General features: G+C 36.0%; 3 protein-coding genes across 5 annotated transcripts; 1 reads left to right on the top strand and 2 right to left on the bottom strand.

Annotated features, from left to right (window-relative positions):
- On the bottom strand, positions 2,476-6,731 carry LOC104739663 (protein NLRC3-like). Of its 2 annotated transcripts, XM_010460097.2 has the most exons (18): positions 6,525-6,731; positions 6,161-6,440; positions 5,757-5,969; positions 5,474-5,532; positions 5,235-5,372; positions 4,961-5,035; positions 4,770-4,853; positions 4,601-4,662; positions 4,437-4,506; positions 4,192-4,267; positions 3,966-4,096; positions 3,789-3,848; positions 3,621-3,695; positions 3,427-3,531; positions 3,231-3,326; positions 3,048-3,128; positions 2,862-2,963; positions 2,476-2,779 (listed from the first exon to the last, which is right to left on the bottom strand). In XM_010460097.2, exons 1-18 carry the CDS (start codon positions 6,570-6,572, stop codon positions 2,711-2,713), a joined length of 1,824 nt encoding a protein of 607 aa, XP_010458399.1. In that variant the 5' UTR covers positions 6,573-6,731; the 3' UTR covers positions 2,476-2,710. The 2 variants fall into 2 exon arrangements, with proteins under 2 accessions (XP_010458399.1, XP_019091716.1); XM_019236171.1 differs by lacking the exon at positions 6,525-6,731 and having other exon boundaries at positions 5,757-5,976; positions 6,161-6,332.
- On the top strand, positions 6,868-8,260 carry LOC104739661 (iron-sulfur assembly protein IscA, chloroplastic). Of its 2 annotated transcripts, none has more exons than XM_010460095.2 (3): positions 6,868-7,190; positions 7,437-7,652; positions 7,962-8,260. In XM_010460095.2, the coding sequence occupies exons 1-3, from the start codon at positions 7,007-7,009 to the stop codon at positions 8,102-8,104; spliced, it is 543 nt and encodes a 180-aa protein (XP_010458397.1). In that variant the 5' UTR covers positions 6,868-7,006; the 3' UTR covers positions 8,105-8,260. The 2 variants fall into 2 exon arrangements, with proteins under 2 accessions (XP_010458397.1, XP_010458396.1); XM_010460094.2 differs by having other exon boundaries at positions 6,869-7,190; positions 7,434-7,652.
- Positions 8,197-15,004, bottom strand: LOC104739662 (RNA cytidine acetyltransferase 1-like). Its single transcript, XM_010460096.1, has 27 exons — positions 14,895-15,004; positions 14,578-14,713; positions 14,395-14,486; positions 13,963-14,134; positions 13,750-13,872; positions 13,500-13,673; positions 13,288-13,398; positions 13,070-13,203; positions 12,889-12,982; positions 12,581-12,679; positions 12,346-12,482; positions 12,131-12,228; positions 11,513-11,636; positions 11,307-11,394; positions 11,125-11,224; positions 10,994-11,046; positions 10,665-10,841; positions 10,543-10,580; positions 10,378-10,471; positions 10,110-10,289; positions 9,904-10,018; positions 9,737-9,806; positions 9,473-9,620; positions 9,131-9,259; positions 8,884-9,009; positions 8,680-8,745; positions 8,197-8,584 (listed from the first exon to the last, which is right to left on the bottom strand). Exons 2-27 carry the CDS (start codon positions 14,680-14,682, stop codon positions 8,345-8,347), a joined length of 3,087 nt encoding a protein of 1,028 aa, XP_010458398.1. The 5' UTR covers positions 14,683-14,713; positions 14,895-15,004; the 3' UTR covers positions 8,197-8,344.

The raw sequence follows: 18,260 nt of genomic DNA, 5'->3' as shown, positions 1-18,260 counted from the left end.
TTTTTTTTTTTTTTTCTTCCCCAACTTCTCTCTCTAGATTTTTTTTTGTGTCTTTCAATGCAGGAGGAGTAGTACCCAATTATGTTGGTTTTCTACGAACCGAATCGAAAACCAGACCGAGATAACCTGTCCTTAACCGGATTTAGTGTTTATAGCTAATTCGGCTTTCTTGAACACAAATCTCTGAACTAACCAATTTTCGTGATTTTTACAAAGGACTTCTAAAGTAGTAGTTATGACTTCTAACGCCACAAATTAGAGAATTTATAATTTAAATTAATTCGTAAATACAATACACCGGGCGTAAGTCATCAATCTGGTTATACTACTCGTATATAATCACCGCAAAATCTTAAAGCCCATCATTTTGTATTAGGAGGGCCCATATATCCCAAAGTCAGTTCATATAAATACAAAGAACATTTATTTTGTTTAGGCCGAAGAATCATTGGTTCATTATTCACTTAAACTAATTACAATGAGTGTTAAAGATTCAAATAATAATAATATATATATATATATATATTTTTTATTTTTTTTAAATTATTAGATCAATTAGATAGAAATGGGTTTTTCTTGCGGCGTTTGACATGTGAGAACAAATACGTATGGGATCGGAATAAATAAAATACATGTTCGGTCTAATCTTTTTGTTTTAAAATTGATAAGAATGAAATGATTTAGATTTTTTGGGTTATAAATATAGTACTTGTTAGGTTTTCTATTTGATACTATATTTTGTATAGTTAATATCTGGATACTTTTTTAGAAAACTAAATGGCTTGCTAGATTCTTATTTGATTATGATATTTCTAAAATTTCATTCAAACAAAAAAAAATTGATTATATCACATGTTTTTGGTTTATTTTGTTTGAATGAAATTTAAGAAATATTATAATCAAATAAGAATATACCTGATTAATGCTATGATAGCATTAAAGGATAGTGATGACCATGTATTTGCTATATGTACCATCGTGAACTGTGGTGTTTTTCGACGAAAACATGCCAACGAAAAGAAAAGTACTATGCGTCTCCAACAAATGCGTCTGAACAAAGAACCTTTGAAGTCTACAATGCTGGTTTCAAACAAAAAAACCAAACATGTGATATAATCAAAAAGTATAATAATTTTTTGTTTGAATGTAATTTTTTGGTTTTTTTGGTTTGAATGAAATATTTTAGAAATATTATAATCAAATAAGAATCTCCCGACTTATTTAGTTTACTTGAAAAAAATATATAGATATTGAGGTTTTGGAAGGAGAATGATGTAGAAAGAAAGCACATTAGAGTGTTACCAACAAACTCAAAGAACATTATTTCCAAGTGGCGGTAAGGAGTTACAATCTCTTAACAAAAGGAAAGTGTGGGTATGGAATCAAATTGGAGGGTACAAAGCTAGATTACGTTATACTTTCTGCCAGCAGAGACATAACTCAGTTTTGCCATAGAGAAGTGTTATCATGTTTCAGAGGAGTTGAGAACTCAAGTCTACATAGAGCTTGGTTATGAATATTATTGTCTTGGTAATCATTTGGACGAAGCATTCACAACCGTTGTCGTTGTACCTCATGTATTAAAGAGCATCTCTCACAACACTGATAATTCTTCTCCTGGTCGATTATCAGCAATAGATGCTCTTAGAGGGGCACTAGCTTCATACAAATATCTCGGGGAAGCTGATAAAGTTGAAGTCGCATGCGCTTGTGTTGAGTTAGCGAGGTGTCACCATAGTCGCTGCAAAAGGTTTTTACGAGTAATGTCATCAGAAAGCCAATGAGCACCCTCTTTTGGCAGATGAGAATTATAAGAAATCATTGGACGCAATAGCGGACCTACGTTCAAGGGAATGGGGTTAGATGACCCCATTTAAATTACAAATTGTTTGTTATGTTATGTAGTACGTAAGAGTAAACTTATCTCATTTGGTTAAAACATAACTCATTTAACCCTTCTAAGTTCTAACCAGAGTTCTAACTCACTTGACCCGTCGCCTTTGTTTTTCTTTTCTAAAAAGGTTAATTATATATAATATGACCCATTGAAAACCAATTCAGGGTCGTGCCTTTGAATTTGGACGTTCAAGGCTACGTCCTTCGTGTTTGTAAAGAAATCAAACTTTGTAAGTGCTCGATCCATAGATTTGAAAATTTGGCCATTCATGCATTTGCGTGATGCCGTATTTCAATGTTCTGTTTTGTTTAGTTTCAGATGCTCGAGTCGGACTTGTCTTGTTTTCTTGAAGGATGTCACATTTCGAAGGAAGATGAGAAAGAATTAAACAAGGAGCTTCTCTTAAAAATTTGGGCCCGACTGCAAACAATTCTGAAGCATATGGTGGCTGTATACTCACCGACAGCAGGAGGAGCAAACAAGTCTGGAACACTAAAGAGCTGTATTTAGCATCACTCAAAGGCAACGAGGCTAAGTGATTGCATAGCATGCATGCATTGTGGACAGCTGGAGTTGAATAAGATCTTAAGCCTCTCTTTTCTTCGTCACACCAAACACCATTTTTTCATTAAACTTTTCTTTTCAATGAAATTGAATCCTACCGTAAATCCCACCAAAAAAAAAACAAAAAGAACAATTTTCTCTCGTTTGAACTTTGAATCATCACCCCAGACGTTAATAAAGAATGAGACGACAACTATTGGTGCAAAAATTACAGAGTGACAAAGTCTTCTTCACTTCAGTTTGTCTCTCCTAGAAGAAAATTTCTACTTCCTTTTCAGTCATCTCTAGAACATGATCTCTAGCGTCCGTCAATGCACTCTGGGGATTAAACAAACAAATAATCAGCAACCAGAATCTTTCATGACGAAAACATTGGAAATACATGTGTGTTCTTCTTTACCTGTCCAAACTTGGTGATGAAGTTGTTCCCAAGGTTTATCGATGTAACCGTCACATCTTCATTGGCCTTTAGAGCTTGAGCAATGGCGAATGCCCCATCATCCTGCAAATGACCCAGGATAATAAGATCAAGCTGTTTACAAAAGAAGAGAAGTACTATTGATGTACAAAGTAGCTTCTCTGTTACCCGTATTTCATTGAATCCTAGATCCATGGATGTCAGAGCTTCATTAACTACCTTCAAGCTCCGAGCTAAGCAGGAAGCTCCCTGAAAACAACAACCATTCGCAATTGTAAAAAAAAAAAGCATATTTGGTAGAAATATTGTAAGTACATATATAAAACAAGCTGAATGCTGATAAAATTTAACCTCATCTCTAAGTCCATTTGCCCGCAAGTCCAAAACCGAGATCGTGTTGTTATATCTCAACATGTCTGCAACATGTTCAGCACCCTTTGCAGCTATCTGCAAGACATAGGAATGAAAATCAAACAATGATAAAACGAAATAAGCAATTGTGAAAAGTATTCATTTTTGTAGACAAAGAATTATGGACATGCTTTACCTGGCACCAACCAAGTTTGAGCGTCTTTACATTTCCATGGAACTTGAGAATTTCAGATAATGCTTTAGCGCCGTCGGGTCCTATGGGATTATAACCAACCTCTAACTGAGGAAATAATGACACTGCCAGTGTCATTATCATCCAAGCTATAAGTGAACAAGGAAACAAAGATGAGAGTGATTTTTGGCACTGACCGTCGTAATAATTGCATTATCTTTCAGAGCTTGAGCTATCGCATTAACTCCCTCCGCGTGGATGTTATTTCCACCCTAAATTACAAAAATGTGTTAGCAGAACAAATAGTTCGATTTGGACGCAAGGTACAAAACTTAGGGAAACTGGAGAAGATGGTCACTTCTCACCAGGTCAATGGTTGCAATCGAACGGTTTTGCTTCAGAGCATCTGCAATCTTCTCAGCTCCCTGAAACCATTGAAAATCGTTAAGATAGACAACAGAGCAAAAAGAGACAAGGTTTTCAGATATTAGAGAAGCAACAGACACAATCCAGCTTCATTGTTACAAATTGTATGTAGGTACCTCATCGCCTATATCATTCATGTACAGGTTCAGCCAAACCAAGCTCTTGCTTCTCTTGATGTATTCTGCTACATAGAAGGCACCCTTTGCAGCGATGGAGTTGTTACCAAGATCTAGCAAAGCCAGTTTCCCTGCGCACAAAAATGCATCTCAGTATAACTACTGATCTACAGTAGAGGTAAGGAAGAGTTAATATAGACGTATGAAGAGTGCTCTATTAAAAAACCTTTGTGGGAAGATAGACCAGCCATCAAAGCTCGAATCCCTTCGTCTCCAATAGAGTTTCCATGCAAATGAAGTTCCTGTGGGTAGAAAAGCCAAGGGAACAGATCAACTATTGATGACATTAATTCATTGGTTGTCTTTAATGAGATCAGAAAGTACCTTTAAAGCATCATATAAGATAACACATCTAAAGTCTAAAGAAATGGTATACGATATACACAGAAAGAGACATGAGGAAATTTGTACCCGTAAAGACTTATTACCCTCAAGCCCTTTAGCTAAAGCATTGGCACCCAAAGCACCACCGTAGTTTCCACTGATACAGATCCATAAATCAGTATGTCAGAGATATATACACAAAATAAAAAGAAAGCCCAAAAGAAAACATCCACTTATAATCCTAAACTCACTTGAGATGTAAATTGCGTATTGTATTATTCTCAGGAAGAGCTCCAGCAAGACTTGTGAATCCCTACCTCCATTTCAAAAGAAGGGAAAAAGACACAACAGGTTAAATTCATAAACCTGGGTGATTAATTATAAAATATAACGGTATACACATGATCAGAAAGAACTTACAGAATAGTCAATCATGTTATTATTCAGCTCAATAATCCTCAGGGTTGAATTTCTCTTCAACAACTCTGCAATTTCCTTTGCACCCTGCGCAAGAACAGTGGAACTATTTAAAGCATGAAAACATTTTAAAGGATTGTGACTAACTTAGGAGATTGAAAAACATGTAAAACAAAGCATCTTCTCAAACAAACCTCATCTCCTATATCAGTACTGTTCAGCTGAAGTATCTCGATGCTAGAATTTTCCATCAGTGTAGCGCATAAAGTCTGCCATTACAAGAAAAAACGAATGAGAAACCCTTCTCAGAAAGGAACGTACACACAGAGAATAAGCTCAATATTATTTTAGAGCTAAAGATCTAGGCAGAAATCGATGTGTTCTCCTCTCTTGATTGAACTGGGGATTTTTCTACCATCAGACACCCGGTAATTGAACTTAAAACTACTATATAATATTTCCACTAACCTTAGCTCCTTCATCACCGATAGGGTTTCCAGAGAGGTTAAGAACTTTCAACATAATATTTGATTGAAGAACACCGTCAAAGGCTTTAACTCCTGCAGCTGTAATTCCATTTGCAGAAAAACTGACTTCCTCTACAGTCTGAAACACAAACATGGATATGGTTACTCAATCAACATAAGAATATCAGGACTTTGATGAGTTGGCAGATAACAGATGTGAAAACAAGAGAGAACTATAACCTGATTATACCCAAGGCTTTCAGCAAGAAAGAATAATCCTTCATCCCCAAAGTTGCATCCTGCAAATTAATACACAGGTGAGCTATATCCATTGGCTCTACACACACTGTCATGAAAACTTCAGCCATTATGACAAAAGAAAGATGGTACTACCGATCACATTTAATTTTAATAAAGTTGTCTGTCCCGGCAAAGGATAAATTCCACACTTAGGGCAAAGAGATGAGGAAATAGAAAGAGCAAATAAGTAATGTCATAACAGTTGTTGAATCATTCAATGCACCTGACATGTCAACACTTCTGAACGACCTGAGTTCTTTTGCAAATTCATTAAGCCTCTGCTTGGCCTCTCTATCAACCTTTGCAGCAAATCCTTGTAACAAATTAGTACCGGCCCCAATGGACCATTTCACTCCCTGTGAAGAAGATTTGTTTTCTCCAGCAGAAGTCTTTGGAGCCTTTGGAGACATGAACTTCTCAACCACTTTCCACAAAACTGTCAGCTGAAAACACAAATTAGTATCGACGATTTGAGAGAAAAGATGAAACTTTTCTCATTAAATATCTCTCGTATTGATACCAAATACCTAATCTACCATACCAAGCAAACTAATATCCCTCTCAGTTAACTTACACATGAAAGGATGAGAAAACAAAACAAGCTCTAGTAGCAAGCAATGCGCGTACCGAAAGTGACGACAGCAAATGAGCCCAAGGGCAAGACGGAAGACGCAATCTGCTGGACTTTAGCATTAGGAAAACCACTAGCCGCCTGTGACTCCTTGTAAACCCTACTACTACGCTTCGAGCCTCCCTCAGAGTTATACGACGCTTTGATCACCGGAAGTCTCGGACTTCGGTTGAGAACCACCACCGGAGAAACACACAATCGGTTCCTAGAAACGGAGCTACCCAAAGATTCCGGATTTAACCCAGTCCTCCTCCATTGGCCAAACCCAGAAGAAGCCTTCTCAAATTTCAAAAAACGGTGTTAGAATCCAAAAAGAAGTGAAAAAGAACAAGTGATTGAAGAGTTAGAATTACTACTTACCTTGGGAAGAGAGTGGAGATTGAGAGAGCTGGTGGAAGAAGACGCCATTAAAAGAGCCACTTAATTATGCATAGACGCGTGAGATATGCACTGTGTGAACTGAACTCTGAAGAAGATGAAGAAATAAGAAGAGACCAAAGCGACGAATCAGAGAAGAGAAGAAACGATGAAGAAGATGAAGTTTGTTTCCTTCGCGCTCTGTGTGTGTGTGTCTTCTTCCTTTAGGTTCGGGTAAGACCCAACTTATAACCGGGTCAAAATCGGGTTTAAATTTATGACCCGATAGCTACGAAAGAGACATGCTTTTAGGGTTCATAAATCATAAAACAAAAATAAAATAAAATCAATCACACACCAACCTGAAAACAAATAACATGTGGACTTAAAACTTTCATTGAGTGCAAAGATTTGTTTTTTTTTTTTGCTCTCTTAGGGTCTTCTTCTAATACACGCATTTGAGAGGTTCCTCAACTCAGGCGATTATGGCGTTTGCTGGAATCACGACTACTTCAAATCCAACTTTTCTTGGGCTAAGGATCTCTAACACAAGTTTACGTTCTGTGGTTTCATGTAATTCGATTTCATTTCCTTGTTTGTCATATGTGAATCTCAATCTCAATCTCAGTAGGAGAAACCGTCTCTATGTTCGATCCACTTCAGTTCCAGGTTCGTCTTTTTGTTTGATTTTACGAAATTGCTCTGCTTTATGTCTTGTTATTGCCACTTTTTGTTTAAAAATCAGATTTTTTTTCTTTGAAATTGATGATTTTGATTGCTTATATGTATCTGAGGATTCTAGAAAGCTGAGAAATATTTGTGACATAGATTAGATATGTCTCCTCTTAATTCTGCTCTAGTTTGGATTGCTTTGTTTACGAGAATTTAAAGAGGCTTGTTGAATTTTCTCAGCAGCACCTTCAATGGAAGGACTGAAGCCGGCGATATCTCTGTCTGATAATGCACTTAAGCATCTGAGTAAGATGAGATCAGAACGTGGGGAAGATTTGTGCTTGAGAATCGGTGTCAAACAAGGAGGATGCTCCGGGATGTCTTACACGATGGACTTTGAGAACAGAGCTAACGCTAGACCAGATGATTCCAACATTGAATACGAAGGATTCACTATAGGTAACTATCCTGATCCTTCTATTCTGATATAATAAGGTCTACTGATAAGATCAGCAAGTTGGTTGATGATGTAGACTCCGCCATACTTATAGAATATGCATGTCATTTTCTGTGTGTTGAAGCAAAAGAGTTGAGGTTGTTCGATAATGTTCTTGGCTAAAGTTTTAGACTCGTGTTGTCAAGTAGATGGTACAGATGAATACATTGCTGCCCATTTCTTGAACTAGACTCTAGTTTATTGTTGTCTTCTGCAGTCGAGTGGTTATACATCTGTAAAGTGAAAGCTCTGTTTTTTCAATTCTTTTGCAGTTTGTGATCCGAAGAGCATGCTCTTCCTTTTTGGAATGCAGCTTGATTACAGCGATGCTTTGATTGGTGGAGGCTTCTCTTTCACGAACCCTAACGCTACACAAACCTGTGGATGTGGCAAGTCTTTTGCTGCAGAGATGTGAACCAGTTTGACATATTGCTGTAAAAGATTAATATAGTTATAGTTCAACAGAAAACTTTGTACTATGGTTGTAGAATGCCCAAACAGAATCTGTAAGTTTTTTTCTTTTCATTTTGTGATCAAACCAAAATTTTAATAAATATTCAGATTCTGATTACAGATTCATAGAAAACCCAATGATCAAAATTTTCTGGTCACTGTTACAAAAAAAAAAAAGCAATTGTTTACATGAACTCCCCCATCATGCTCTTCTCTTCTTGTTGGACCTGGAGGAGTGCTTATCATTGCCTCTCTTTTTGGCGGATTTGTCAAAACCACTTGGCTTCTCTTTCTTGTTATCTGTTTTGGTGGACTCAATACTTATAAGACCACTTGAAGAGATCTTAGACTTTTGCAAAGCCTCAGCGTCTTTGTCCCCAATAGCAAATTGTTCAAGCAGCTCGGGATCCAACAATTCTTCTATCTTTGCCCTCATTTGTTCCTTTAAACCCAAACATTTGAAAGTGTGAATTATGTTTCGACCTTACATGGCAACCAAAATAGTATATACGCATGCACAGAAACAAAAGTGATTACCTCAACTTCTCTAGCTCCTTCCCTGAGATCTTCGTCTACTGATACATTGTGAGGCTCAAGCACTCTCTGCAACCAAAAGCCACCATGAATCATTTCAATCAGATATTCATGTGTGTATTTGTTAATTTCCAAAAATGAGGGAGGATATTATGACTGTAGAAAAGAACACGGAAGTATATTGTTAACTTTTCCATCTGAACTTACATCTTTCAACCGAGGTAAAGTGGATTCAATCTCTTTTGTTGCGATTCCATTCAAATATTTGTATAACTTCTTTCCAACCTTCAATAGAAGAGAGTGTATTTGTCCCCTCTCTAACTGCATTTGTCTCTGCAAGCAACGTAAATATTCAGCATCCCAGAAGTGTCTACAAGTTATCTCCACATATGTGGTGCAACATAACGCAGCATTCCAGATCATCGAAAGTTAATTAAGAGTAGACTTGTTATACCTCGATGCTCGAGAACTCCGACTCCTGCAAGCCCAAACACAGGAGTACAGATGCTTGAACATATGACAGCGAGACCGGGAGCTTCTCTTGAAAATAATGATGAGCTAAAGTTTTGCAGATGTCGTAAACCTTTGGAAAGATAACAAAGTAAAAAATCGTTACCAAACGAGAAGACAGAATATCAAGCTTGAACAAGTGGTTGGTATTTGTCTCAATCTGTTAGCAGAATTATATCCCTGTGTAATTTATTTAAGCAGATTACATATCCCAATATATTGCTTACGCAGAATAAATCCGTAAATATTTCCATAAATTGCGTGAATTTCAGAAAGTTGATCTAACCAGATTGAAGTCAACGAGATTGGCAGTGTATGCTCTGAGTCTCTCCATATCATAAGGTGAAAGGACACCGGCGAGTTTCTTCAAAAAGCCATCTGGTGAATTCCCCGAAGAATCAACCTCTGGGAAGTTGATCGTAGGGTTCAAGACACTAGACAAAAGAGAGAAATGAGAATATTATCAACACAAAAAGTATAATGTCAAACCTACAATAGTATTGCAGAAAAGGTCCAAAGTTGCATGGGAAACGAAATGATTAGCGCTAACCTCATTGCAAGTTTATAATCCATCTTCTTGAATTTATCGCTCAACAGCTTAGAAAACCTTATCCTGAAATCTGAACAGAGTAGAAGAATTGGCCAAAACATTAAATTAAAACAAGCCATACTTGGGAGATACAGAAACAATTGATTTCAGTTAACGAATCAATGAACCTTTATAGAAGGGAGCAAAGAAGCCCAGTTCATCCGACTCATCAACTTCGAATTCTTCGTTGCTTAATGTTAATGGTTTCAGAAGCATACATGTGTGCTCACCAGTCACAGCACTCTGATACAACCATATATAGAAATTGTGTTATGAACTACTAGAAAATGCAAGAATAAGCAATTCAGGAGAAGGGAGAAGAGATATTCTCAACTGGTATTTGACTGATGTAGAATGGAGCAAATTTATGTTTTCCCCAGAAACGGAAAAGGTCCAAAGTAAGCCCAAAAGAGACACCGAGGTAGTGGAGTCTCTCAGGTCGTCGATCACGAAGAGGAACCAGCAAAGGTGGAAGATTGACACGAGGCTTTATCTGTTCCTCAAGCAATGAAACCTATGGAAAAAAAAAAAAAAAACTAAGTAAGAACTGGAATGCATTATACAAAACCCCACAAGGATAGATTTAAAACAAAATCAAAAACCTTTTCAGCAGCCTCGGTAACTCTAACTGGTGAAGGCTCCACATCCAGTTCATCATCACCTTCTGATATTGAAGCTAGCTGACCCTCAAAGTATCTGCACGTATCAATCAATTAAATATCTGCATGTATTAATCAATTACGTTGTACTTGTAATCATGCATTTACCTGGTCAAGAGTTCAACCGCAGCAGACCCATATCCCATCTACATAGAATGTAATCAAGAATTTGTTAGTCTCTCAGGGAAACCTATAAGATAAATAAAAGTGAGCATAATAAGAAAATTTACTTTCATAGCATTGGGGTGGACTGCTATGCGTACTATACGGGCACCAGAAAGCTTTGGAAAAACAACGTCCCGGAACTGTTCACAGAACTTCCATGGTATTTGATCTCCATGTGGTGAATGACCTTCTCTTAAACTTTTTTCGGCGGATTTCCGAGATATCTGTCCTTCGAGACAGACCTGCAAAAATATCAATTTCAATGATTTACATCCAGAATCAATCACATAAGAACGCCAAGATGCATCTGCTTTTATTAAATGTTAGTCCAACTAACTGATTTTCTCCAAACAAACAATTCTAAAAACCAGAACAGAAAGTAAGAAATCTATACCTGGACAACACACAGAATATCAGGGAGCTGGTTTTTGGTCTCATCAACAGGACCTGTACCAAATAGAAATTAAGGCAATAATCTAATCTGATGATTATCTCTAACAATGAAAAGGAGGAACAATTGCATACCGAGCAAGACAAACAAATGATGAGCAGGAGCATCCGCCAGAAGTTGAAGATCATTAGGAGAATTCTTGTAATGAGAAGAGACACAAAGTGCCATCATTCGCTGCAGAATGCCACTTAATGCATTAACAACAAAATATAGGTAGCTAATGTACTTGGTTAGTAAAATAAACTATTATAATTACCTGTAAAAACAGCTCGCTGTCTTTGTGATAAGAAAATAAGGTGTCTCGGTTGACATAATAAAGATCACACTGACTTGGCAGAGGATGGCTACAAAAACAAGAAAAGAAAACAGTTATTACAAGAAAAGAAAACAGTCATTAGATCACTCGTTGGCAAGAACGGGTAGCAACATTTTATCTATTTTGACTGAAAGAAATCTCAATACCAAGCAGGATTTGGAAGACAATTAGCAACATCAAGGCATAGTAATCCATTAAGCCAGGATTCAATTGGATCTCCAGAAGCGTATCTAATAGATTCACTGAGTTCTATTTTCTTGAAAAGGCAACCTGAATCCAAAGAAACTTCAGACAGTCAGGGAGTTCCCTGAGATAACGATTCACATCAACTAGAGGGCTTAGGGAAAAAAGGATATCTAATACTACATACTAAAATATGAAAGTAGTAATCAAAAATGAATATGAACACCCATCAGACACAGTAATCTAAAATCTAAAATTACATTTCTTGACTACTCAGCATGAAGTTTCAGTCGAGTCAACCTTCAGAGACCCTTAAGGCCTGACTTAACAACAAAAGTTACGTTCTTGGAAAAAAATATTCACACCAATTCCTCAATCCTAGGCATTGGACAATAGTTTACTCAAAAAACATAAACATAGTACGAAAATACTAGCAACACTTTTTTCTTCATAAGCCACTACACAGCGATAATTTAAAAAGATGAACTTCAATGTCCTTAAAGATAATATTGGGATCTTTACAAAAAAATCTCATGATTACCACTTGCCAAAAGTATAAACTAGATGTAGCAGTTACATACCAGAAAGAGAGCCTTCAGCACCAGTAAAAGGGGCTCGGCTTTGCTCTTCTAACTGTTGGAGGAGTTTGAGGGACAAAGATCTACCAGTGCCCTCATAGCTTTGGCAAAGAAAGGCAAACAAACAAAAATCAGTAGCCTGACTGACCCAAATTACACACACCATGCATATTAACTTTCAATATTTTGGTAATGTAATTTACTCCTGTTTCACATACCCACTGATAGTAGATGATAAGAAAACTAGGTAAGGGCCAAGTAGAGACTTCACAACTGGCAAAGGAATAGCTGCCGCTTCGTCAATAACCAACAGCTCCACTTGTGAGAGCTTCTCGTGTTCATGTGGTTGGATATACTGCATGAAAACAAAAACAAAAAACAGAAAATTAAGCAACTTAGTGATCGACACAAACTACGGCTAGTAAAGAAAAAGAAAAGAAGGATTGAACAAACCTGGATAGTTTGCCTGTGCTGCTTGAAGATATTTATCCGTACGATTGCTTTATTAAAGTCAGGATTCACACTTCTCACAACATCATATTCAAGATGTTCCTACATAATATATAGTTGAGGATAGTGTTCAGGAAACTATATGGATATCTCGAATTAACACGCAAAACACTCTTTCTTCTTCCTCAATATAGTGCATATTTCAAATCTATGACTACACCAGCAAACAGGCAACGAAATGGAAAAAGCCCAACATGGAAAATTTCTAGAAAAATGCCTCATACATATCCAGAAAGAAAAGTTCACATTACCTTGTATTCAAGTGCATCGAAACCTTTGCAAACAAACTCGAATAACGTTTTCAAGTTATCTGGGCTTGGTGCTGTTACGTAAATATTAGAGTACCTAACAGCAAATAAGATAAAGTGCCAATAAGATAGCAAATATTATTGGAACAAACATGAATAAATGAGTACAATAACTCAAGCCTACCCAGCAGCGACAGCCCCAGCAATAGCTAGACCAAGTGCAGCAGATTTTCCACGCCCACGACTAGCAATCAGAGCAACAATGCTGCGGAGGGTCTTATCCAGTATTGCATCAAAAAACGTGACAACAGCTTTACCCTACAAACGACAAAGCACATATTCAATCCTAATCCAAAGTGATGTTATCTTAATCCAATGTACACAGGTGACTAAACCACATACCTGATCCAATGTACAACACTTATTAATCAAAGGACCAACAGGAAAATCATCGTTTAGTGCATCTTTCAAACTCTTCAGGTCTCGTTCTGCCTCAGAAAGCCCTTCCGAATCCTTTTATTACAAACACATGAAAGTAAAAAAGTAAAGATGCTAACTGGTGTGATGAAATACAAAAAAAATTAAACAACCCATGAATCTGTTATAAAGTTTACCTCCTTTGTTGGAACTCGAGTTATAGATCTGATATGAGACGAAAGTGGCAATATATTCAGCTCATCATCCATGACAACGCATGCTTTGCAAGACGCTAGTGATAATAGAAATCGCTCATTGAAACGTCTGGACGCTTCAGAGTGTGACTCAGTTCGAAATCTATCATGCACATCCTGATATGAATAGAACCAATCATGTAACTTCAAATAAGTAGCTAAGTAACATAACTACGAAAGTCAGTGTCAATACCATAACCATGGTGCAAAGACTGGTAAGTGAACCAAGCGATTGTAATAGTAATACAACAAGCCCACCCCCTTCAACCGTCTCTATTGTTCGTGCTAGTAGATTTGGAGTTAGAGCTTCAAAATCCTGGATGTAGAAACAAAATTAGACGTGAAAGAAAATAAAAATATGAGTACGCTGCAGCAAAAATAGTTCTTCTGCCATTATCAAGGGTACCTGTAAGATGCACATGCCAAAAGTATTCCCAAGAATTCTTTCAGAATCCTTGTACAAACAATGCGTGACATCTCCCACATCAAGAAAAAGAGAGAAAGCGTCAAGTTTTTCAGGATCCAATTGTCCTCTCTCCTTCATCTTCTTCAACTGCTTCGAACGTTTCTTATTGTGACTGCACACAACAAAACCAATTCCATTCTTAAAATTTACAACCAAGTTGTCCACAGATATTCCACAAATATTCGTAAAATAGTTCACAAAGTAAGGTTCCATCATTCTCGACATGGAAAGACCAAAAGAAACTCACACTAAAGAATGTGTTGACCCGTTAACTAGGCTTCAATTAAGCCACTAATAACAAAGTTTCAGGTAAAAGCTTCAACTTTGGGAAATATCTTATTCATTCAAACACAAGGTTGATAAAAATCGAACCTGCTAATGTCGAGTCTGTTCTTGTAGCACCATAGCACACTTGTGTTGGACTTGGCCACCGATTTTGACAAAATGTGATGAAGATTAACTATCTATTACATAACGAATTAGAAACGCATTAGACTTTGATCCCCGAGGAGGAAAATGCAAAGTATAAATCCTCGATAAAAAAGCAATATTTACCTGGTCACGAGCCTTGTCACCAACGATGACAAACATGGAACGGTGTCTGAGTTTAACACCGTTTTCAATCAGAGTCCTAATACGTTCGTCTACCTTCTTCCTCATCTTCGCACTAGTTTCTTCTTTGTTTCCTAACCTTCAAGCCCAAATCAAAATTCAATCAAACACAGCTTATTGTAAAGCCAAAGTCATAGGCTTTGCTATCTAATTGAGAAAAAAACAAAACTCAATTTGAATAAAGTTTGAAGCTTTCGATTCCATTACTTACGCTAACTGATTCCAATTCCTTAATTGTGAAACTAAAACAGAGAACGAACCTGAAGGATGATGGTGAGGGAAGCGAGCAAAGAGGTGGTGAAGAGCAGCTAGCTAGCTTTGATATGTGTCTGTCTGTGGTAACCAAAGCAGAGAAGCGCGCCCTAAGTCAACCGTCAGTCAAAACCTTAAAACCCTAGAAATAAATTCCAGATAACCGACCGGTTTGTTTCTTTTTAACATTTTTCCCGGTTTGTGGTTATCGATCGGGTTTTTACATTTCGAGGTTTAAACCGAATTGGAAAGCAAAAAAAATCAATAACATGATCAACGGTGGATCTTTTATATTGTAAGATTAAAAGTTCTGAAAGATTAGGACTCTTTTACTACAATTTTTATTTTATTTTTTTGTCATAGACTATTTACTACAATTTCTTAAAATATCTTTAGAAAGAAATCGATTCCTGCACACGACGTGAAACGAATATTTACTATTTTGCGAATAATGATGAACGCAAATAGCCAACTATGCATTAGATTAAGCTTAATTTATATTTTACTTGTCACTTAGTACACGTCTTGTAATCACGTAGTTTCTGGAAGAAATTAAGATCTCTCTGATGGGTGCTCTACCAAATTATTTTTATAGATCAACTGATTCATTTATAAAATCAATTTTATTTTCATAAACTTACATCTAACGCTAATGTTTTAAATTAGATCAAGAATCATTCAACTATTATAGTAACCGATAATTCTTGTCCTTTGTTTTACGTAGAAAATGATATTGTCCTTTTTATAAGATAACAAGTACACACAACACACAACACAAGGAGTCTTTCAAAAGATTACACCTGATATAATAATTCAAATATAACAATTATTTAAGTATTGCGTTATGTATAGTTTTCTTCTTGACGGTCAAACATAACGCTTCATAATGACCAATCAATAGCTTTGTTAAATACTAATAAACCTTGCTTTTAAGAAAGCAATAATGCCAATAATAACAATAATAAAAGTTATAATGGAGGCATATATGACATTTTACTAAATTATAATCCATTAATTGAAAGAAATATATAGGATGGGTGGTACAGATGGCGAAGTCTTGTTCAACTAAATGTTTAATCAATTTAGATCAACAAGCTAACCTTACCTGGCTTGGATCTATCTTTGTCTCCCACGACATTAGATAACATTATCTCTTCTTTAAACAAAATATCATTTCGAAATTGATAATTAGTGTTTTCGTTATTTAGTCATTAGCTATCCTCCATTATGATTATATATATGCCATGATAACATGTTGCATGTATGCTAATAAACATACGAAAACTCTTATATTAGGTAGCAACTTTATTTTTAATTTAGGGAAAATTACGGTTTTCGAAACTATATCTAGACAACTGCTAATTATGTCCTCAATTCTATAACGCTCCATCAAAACCGATCATCACTGTAATGCTCGTGGATCATCCTAGTCCACATATGCCACTATCTCAATTGCAACCACAAACAGACCACACCATGCACGATCAACATCTTTGAAGTTTATCATCACAGGCAAAGGATTGAAGTTTATCATCATAGGCAAAGGATTCGAGCAAACCTATCGCATCTCTTTTATCAAAATGGAGGGGACGTCCTGAGTAATTAAGGTATACGAAAACAGATAAGAAATTACATGATTTTACGTTAGGAAAGATCATTTATGTACAAATGTTTTTGCTAGAATTCAGAAAACAAAAGAAAAAGGAATCAGAAAGCTACAAATTTACAACTGTTATTACGCAAATTCCAACTTGGTCGAACGCTCGTATTTTATGTACTCATATGCAAGGAGCGACGTTTCAAAGTTAAACAAAAACATATATTACCAAAAATAGGAAACATACGAAATGGACAATAAAGGAAAACCTTTTTCTTAAATAAAAGTAATAATGAAATGGGATAAGCATCTAAATACACACACATAAGCAAAATGGAGTTCCGTTGGTGTCGGAAGTGACATGTGTCTACACAATTAAAGGAACCTCCAACATTGGATGTTGGATCTTAAGCTTATCATTCTAATCACGCTATTGATTAAAATATACAACCTGCCGACTCCATTTAAAATATTTAATATGTATTTTTATAAGTGGTACAATTATGAATTGTTGCACAGGTTTATTTAGAAACTTAATGGGAAATTTCGAATCAATCCTAAACCAAATCTATTTGAAAGAATAAAATCTAAGTCAAGCAATGTCACCACTAAAATTCACTTATTCGGTTCGTTGTAGGAGTATTATTCAGACTTCACATATATATCTCTCTTATTGTCTCAAAAGAAATGAAGTCAAATAATCAAAACTATTCGTCTCTATGTTTTGTTTATACATACATTTGTAGCCAACAAAACTGTAGTCTCGATTAATCGGTTTAGAGTAAAAAGGTTACAGATATGAAAAATCCAAATTATATACATACACATCTAATTGCAAATTATATATATACATACAAATCCAAATTATACAAGAGTGTAAGAAAATTTCGGTAACTTTTTTTTTTGCCAGAAGATGAATTATTTATAATAAACTAAAGGTATGTTTGAAAATAGTAAGCACAAAAATGCCATATAAGCGTCCCAAAGTAAAATCCATATTACAATGTAAATAACTCCTAATTAGGTTAGAGTCTGGATTTGTGTAATTCAAGACGGTATCTTATACATATGTGGTGGTATAATGCAAACGAAAATTGGAAAGGGGGTGCGACATTTGTCTTTACAACATTTTTTCAGCATTTGTATTAATGTTTTTTTCTTTTTCTTTTTGAACTAAATATCATATTTTAACTTGTGAGATGGAATTTCTAATTACATTTTTTTTTTTGAAATTTGACTATAAATCAAATTGAAGCGTGTACGCGTACATGCACGTATAAACACATGTATGCACTACTTGTAATGGGAATATACGTAAGACTGGAAGTATATCTATATGTACATATCGTAATAAAAAAAAATTAAAATGTACAATTGCAGTTAAAAAAAAGGTACAATTAGAGAAGAACGTACGCATGGGCCATAAATAGACTAAGCAACAAGAAAGTGATAATGTTTCAACATGTTTCCTCCATCAATTAAGCAATGCACCATTTATTAACACAGCATAAAATAACGAATGACAAAACTACAGAACCTTGTAGAGTTGAGATTTTGTTAAACTATATACGATTGTATGAAGCTAAGGAATATATATATATATATTTTTTTGGACGAAAAACTAAGGAACAAGAAAATGATTTTGGAGGGCATAAAGAAGGGAGGGTTGACTTTCTAAAATAGAGTTGACTTTTTCTCTCAAACACGCGATTCTCTTCTTTTTCGATCCACCTTCGCTGATCACGGCGTCGGTCTCCACCGCCCCTCATGGGCAAAC

Source organism: Camelina sativa, chromosome 14 (genome assembly GCF_000633955.1).
Source record: "Camelina sativa cultivar DH55 chromosome 14, Cs, whole genome shotgun sequence".
In the NCBI taxonomy this organism is placed as follows: domain Eukaryota; kingdom Viridiplantae; phylum Streptophyta; class Magnoliopsida; order Brassicales; family Brassicaceae; genus Camelina; species Camelina sativa.
This window is presented reverse-complemented; position numbering and strand designations above follow the sequence as displayed.

Excerpts from the sequence above, each read along its gene's own strand:
- LOC104739661 (XM_010460094.2), top strand. The coding sequence starts at position 7,007 with ATGGCGTTTGCTGGAATCACGACTACTTCAAATCCAACTTTTCTTGGG. Across the intron at positions 7,191-7,433 it reads TCGATCCACTTCAGTTCCAG|CAGCACCTTCAATGGAAGGA; the intron begins GTTCGTCTTTTT and ends GAATTTTCTCAG. Across the intron at positions 7,653-7,961 it reads ATACGAAGGATTCACTATAG|TTTGTGATCCGAAGAGCATG; the intron begins GTAACTATCCTG and ends ATTCTTTTGCAG.
- LOC104739663 (XM_010460097.2), bottom strand. The coding sequence starts at position 6,572 with ATGGCGTCTTCTTCCACCAGCTCTCTCAATCTCCACTCTCTTCCCAAG. Across the intron at positions 6,441-6,524 it reads ATCTCCACTCTCTTCCCAAG|GCTTCTTCTGGGTTTGGCCA; the intron begins GTAAGTAGTAAT and ends AAATTTGAGAAG. Across the intron at positions 5,036-5,234 it reads TCGGTGATGAAGGAGCTAAG|ACTTTATGCGCTACACTGAT; the intron begins GTTAGTGGAAAT and ends TTGTAATGGCAG.
- LOC104739662 (XM_010460096.1), bottom strand. The coding sequence starts at position 14,682 with ATGAGGAAGAAGGTAGACGAACGTATTAGGACTCTGATTGAAAACGGT. Across the intron at positions 12,983-13,069 it reads GCTGGGGCTGTCGCTGCTGG|GTACTCTAATATTTACGTAA; the intron begins GTAGGCTTGAGT and ends ATTTGCTGTTAG. Across the intron at positions 10,581-10,664 it reads TCCACCCCAATGCTATGAAA|ATGGGATATGGGTCTGCTGC; the intron begins GTAAATTTTCTT and ends CATTCTATGTAG.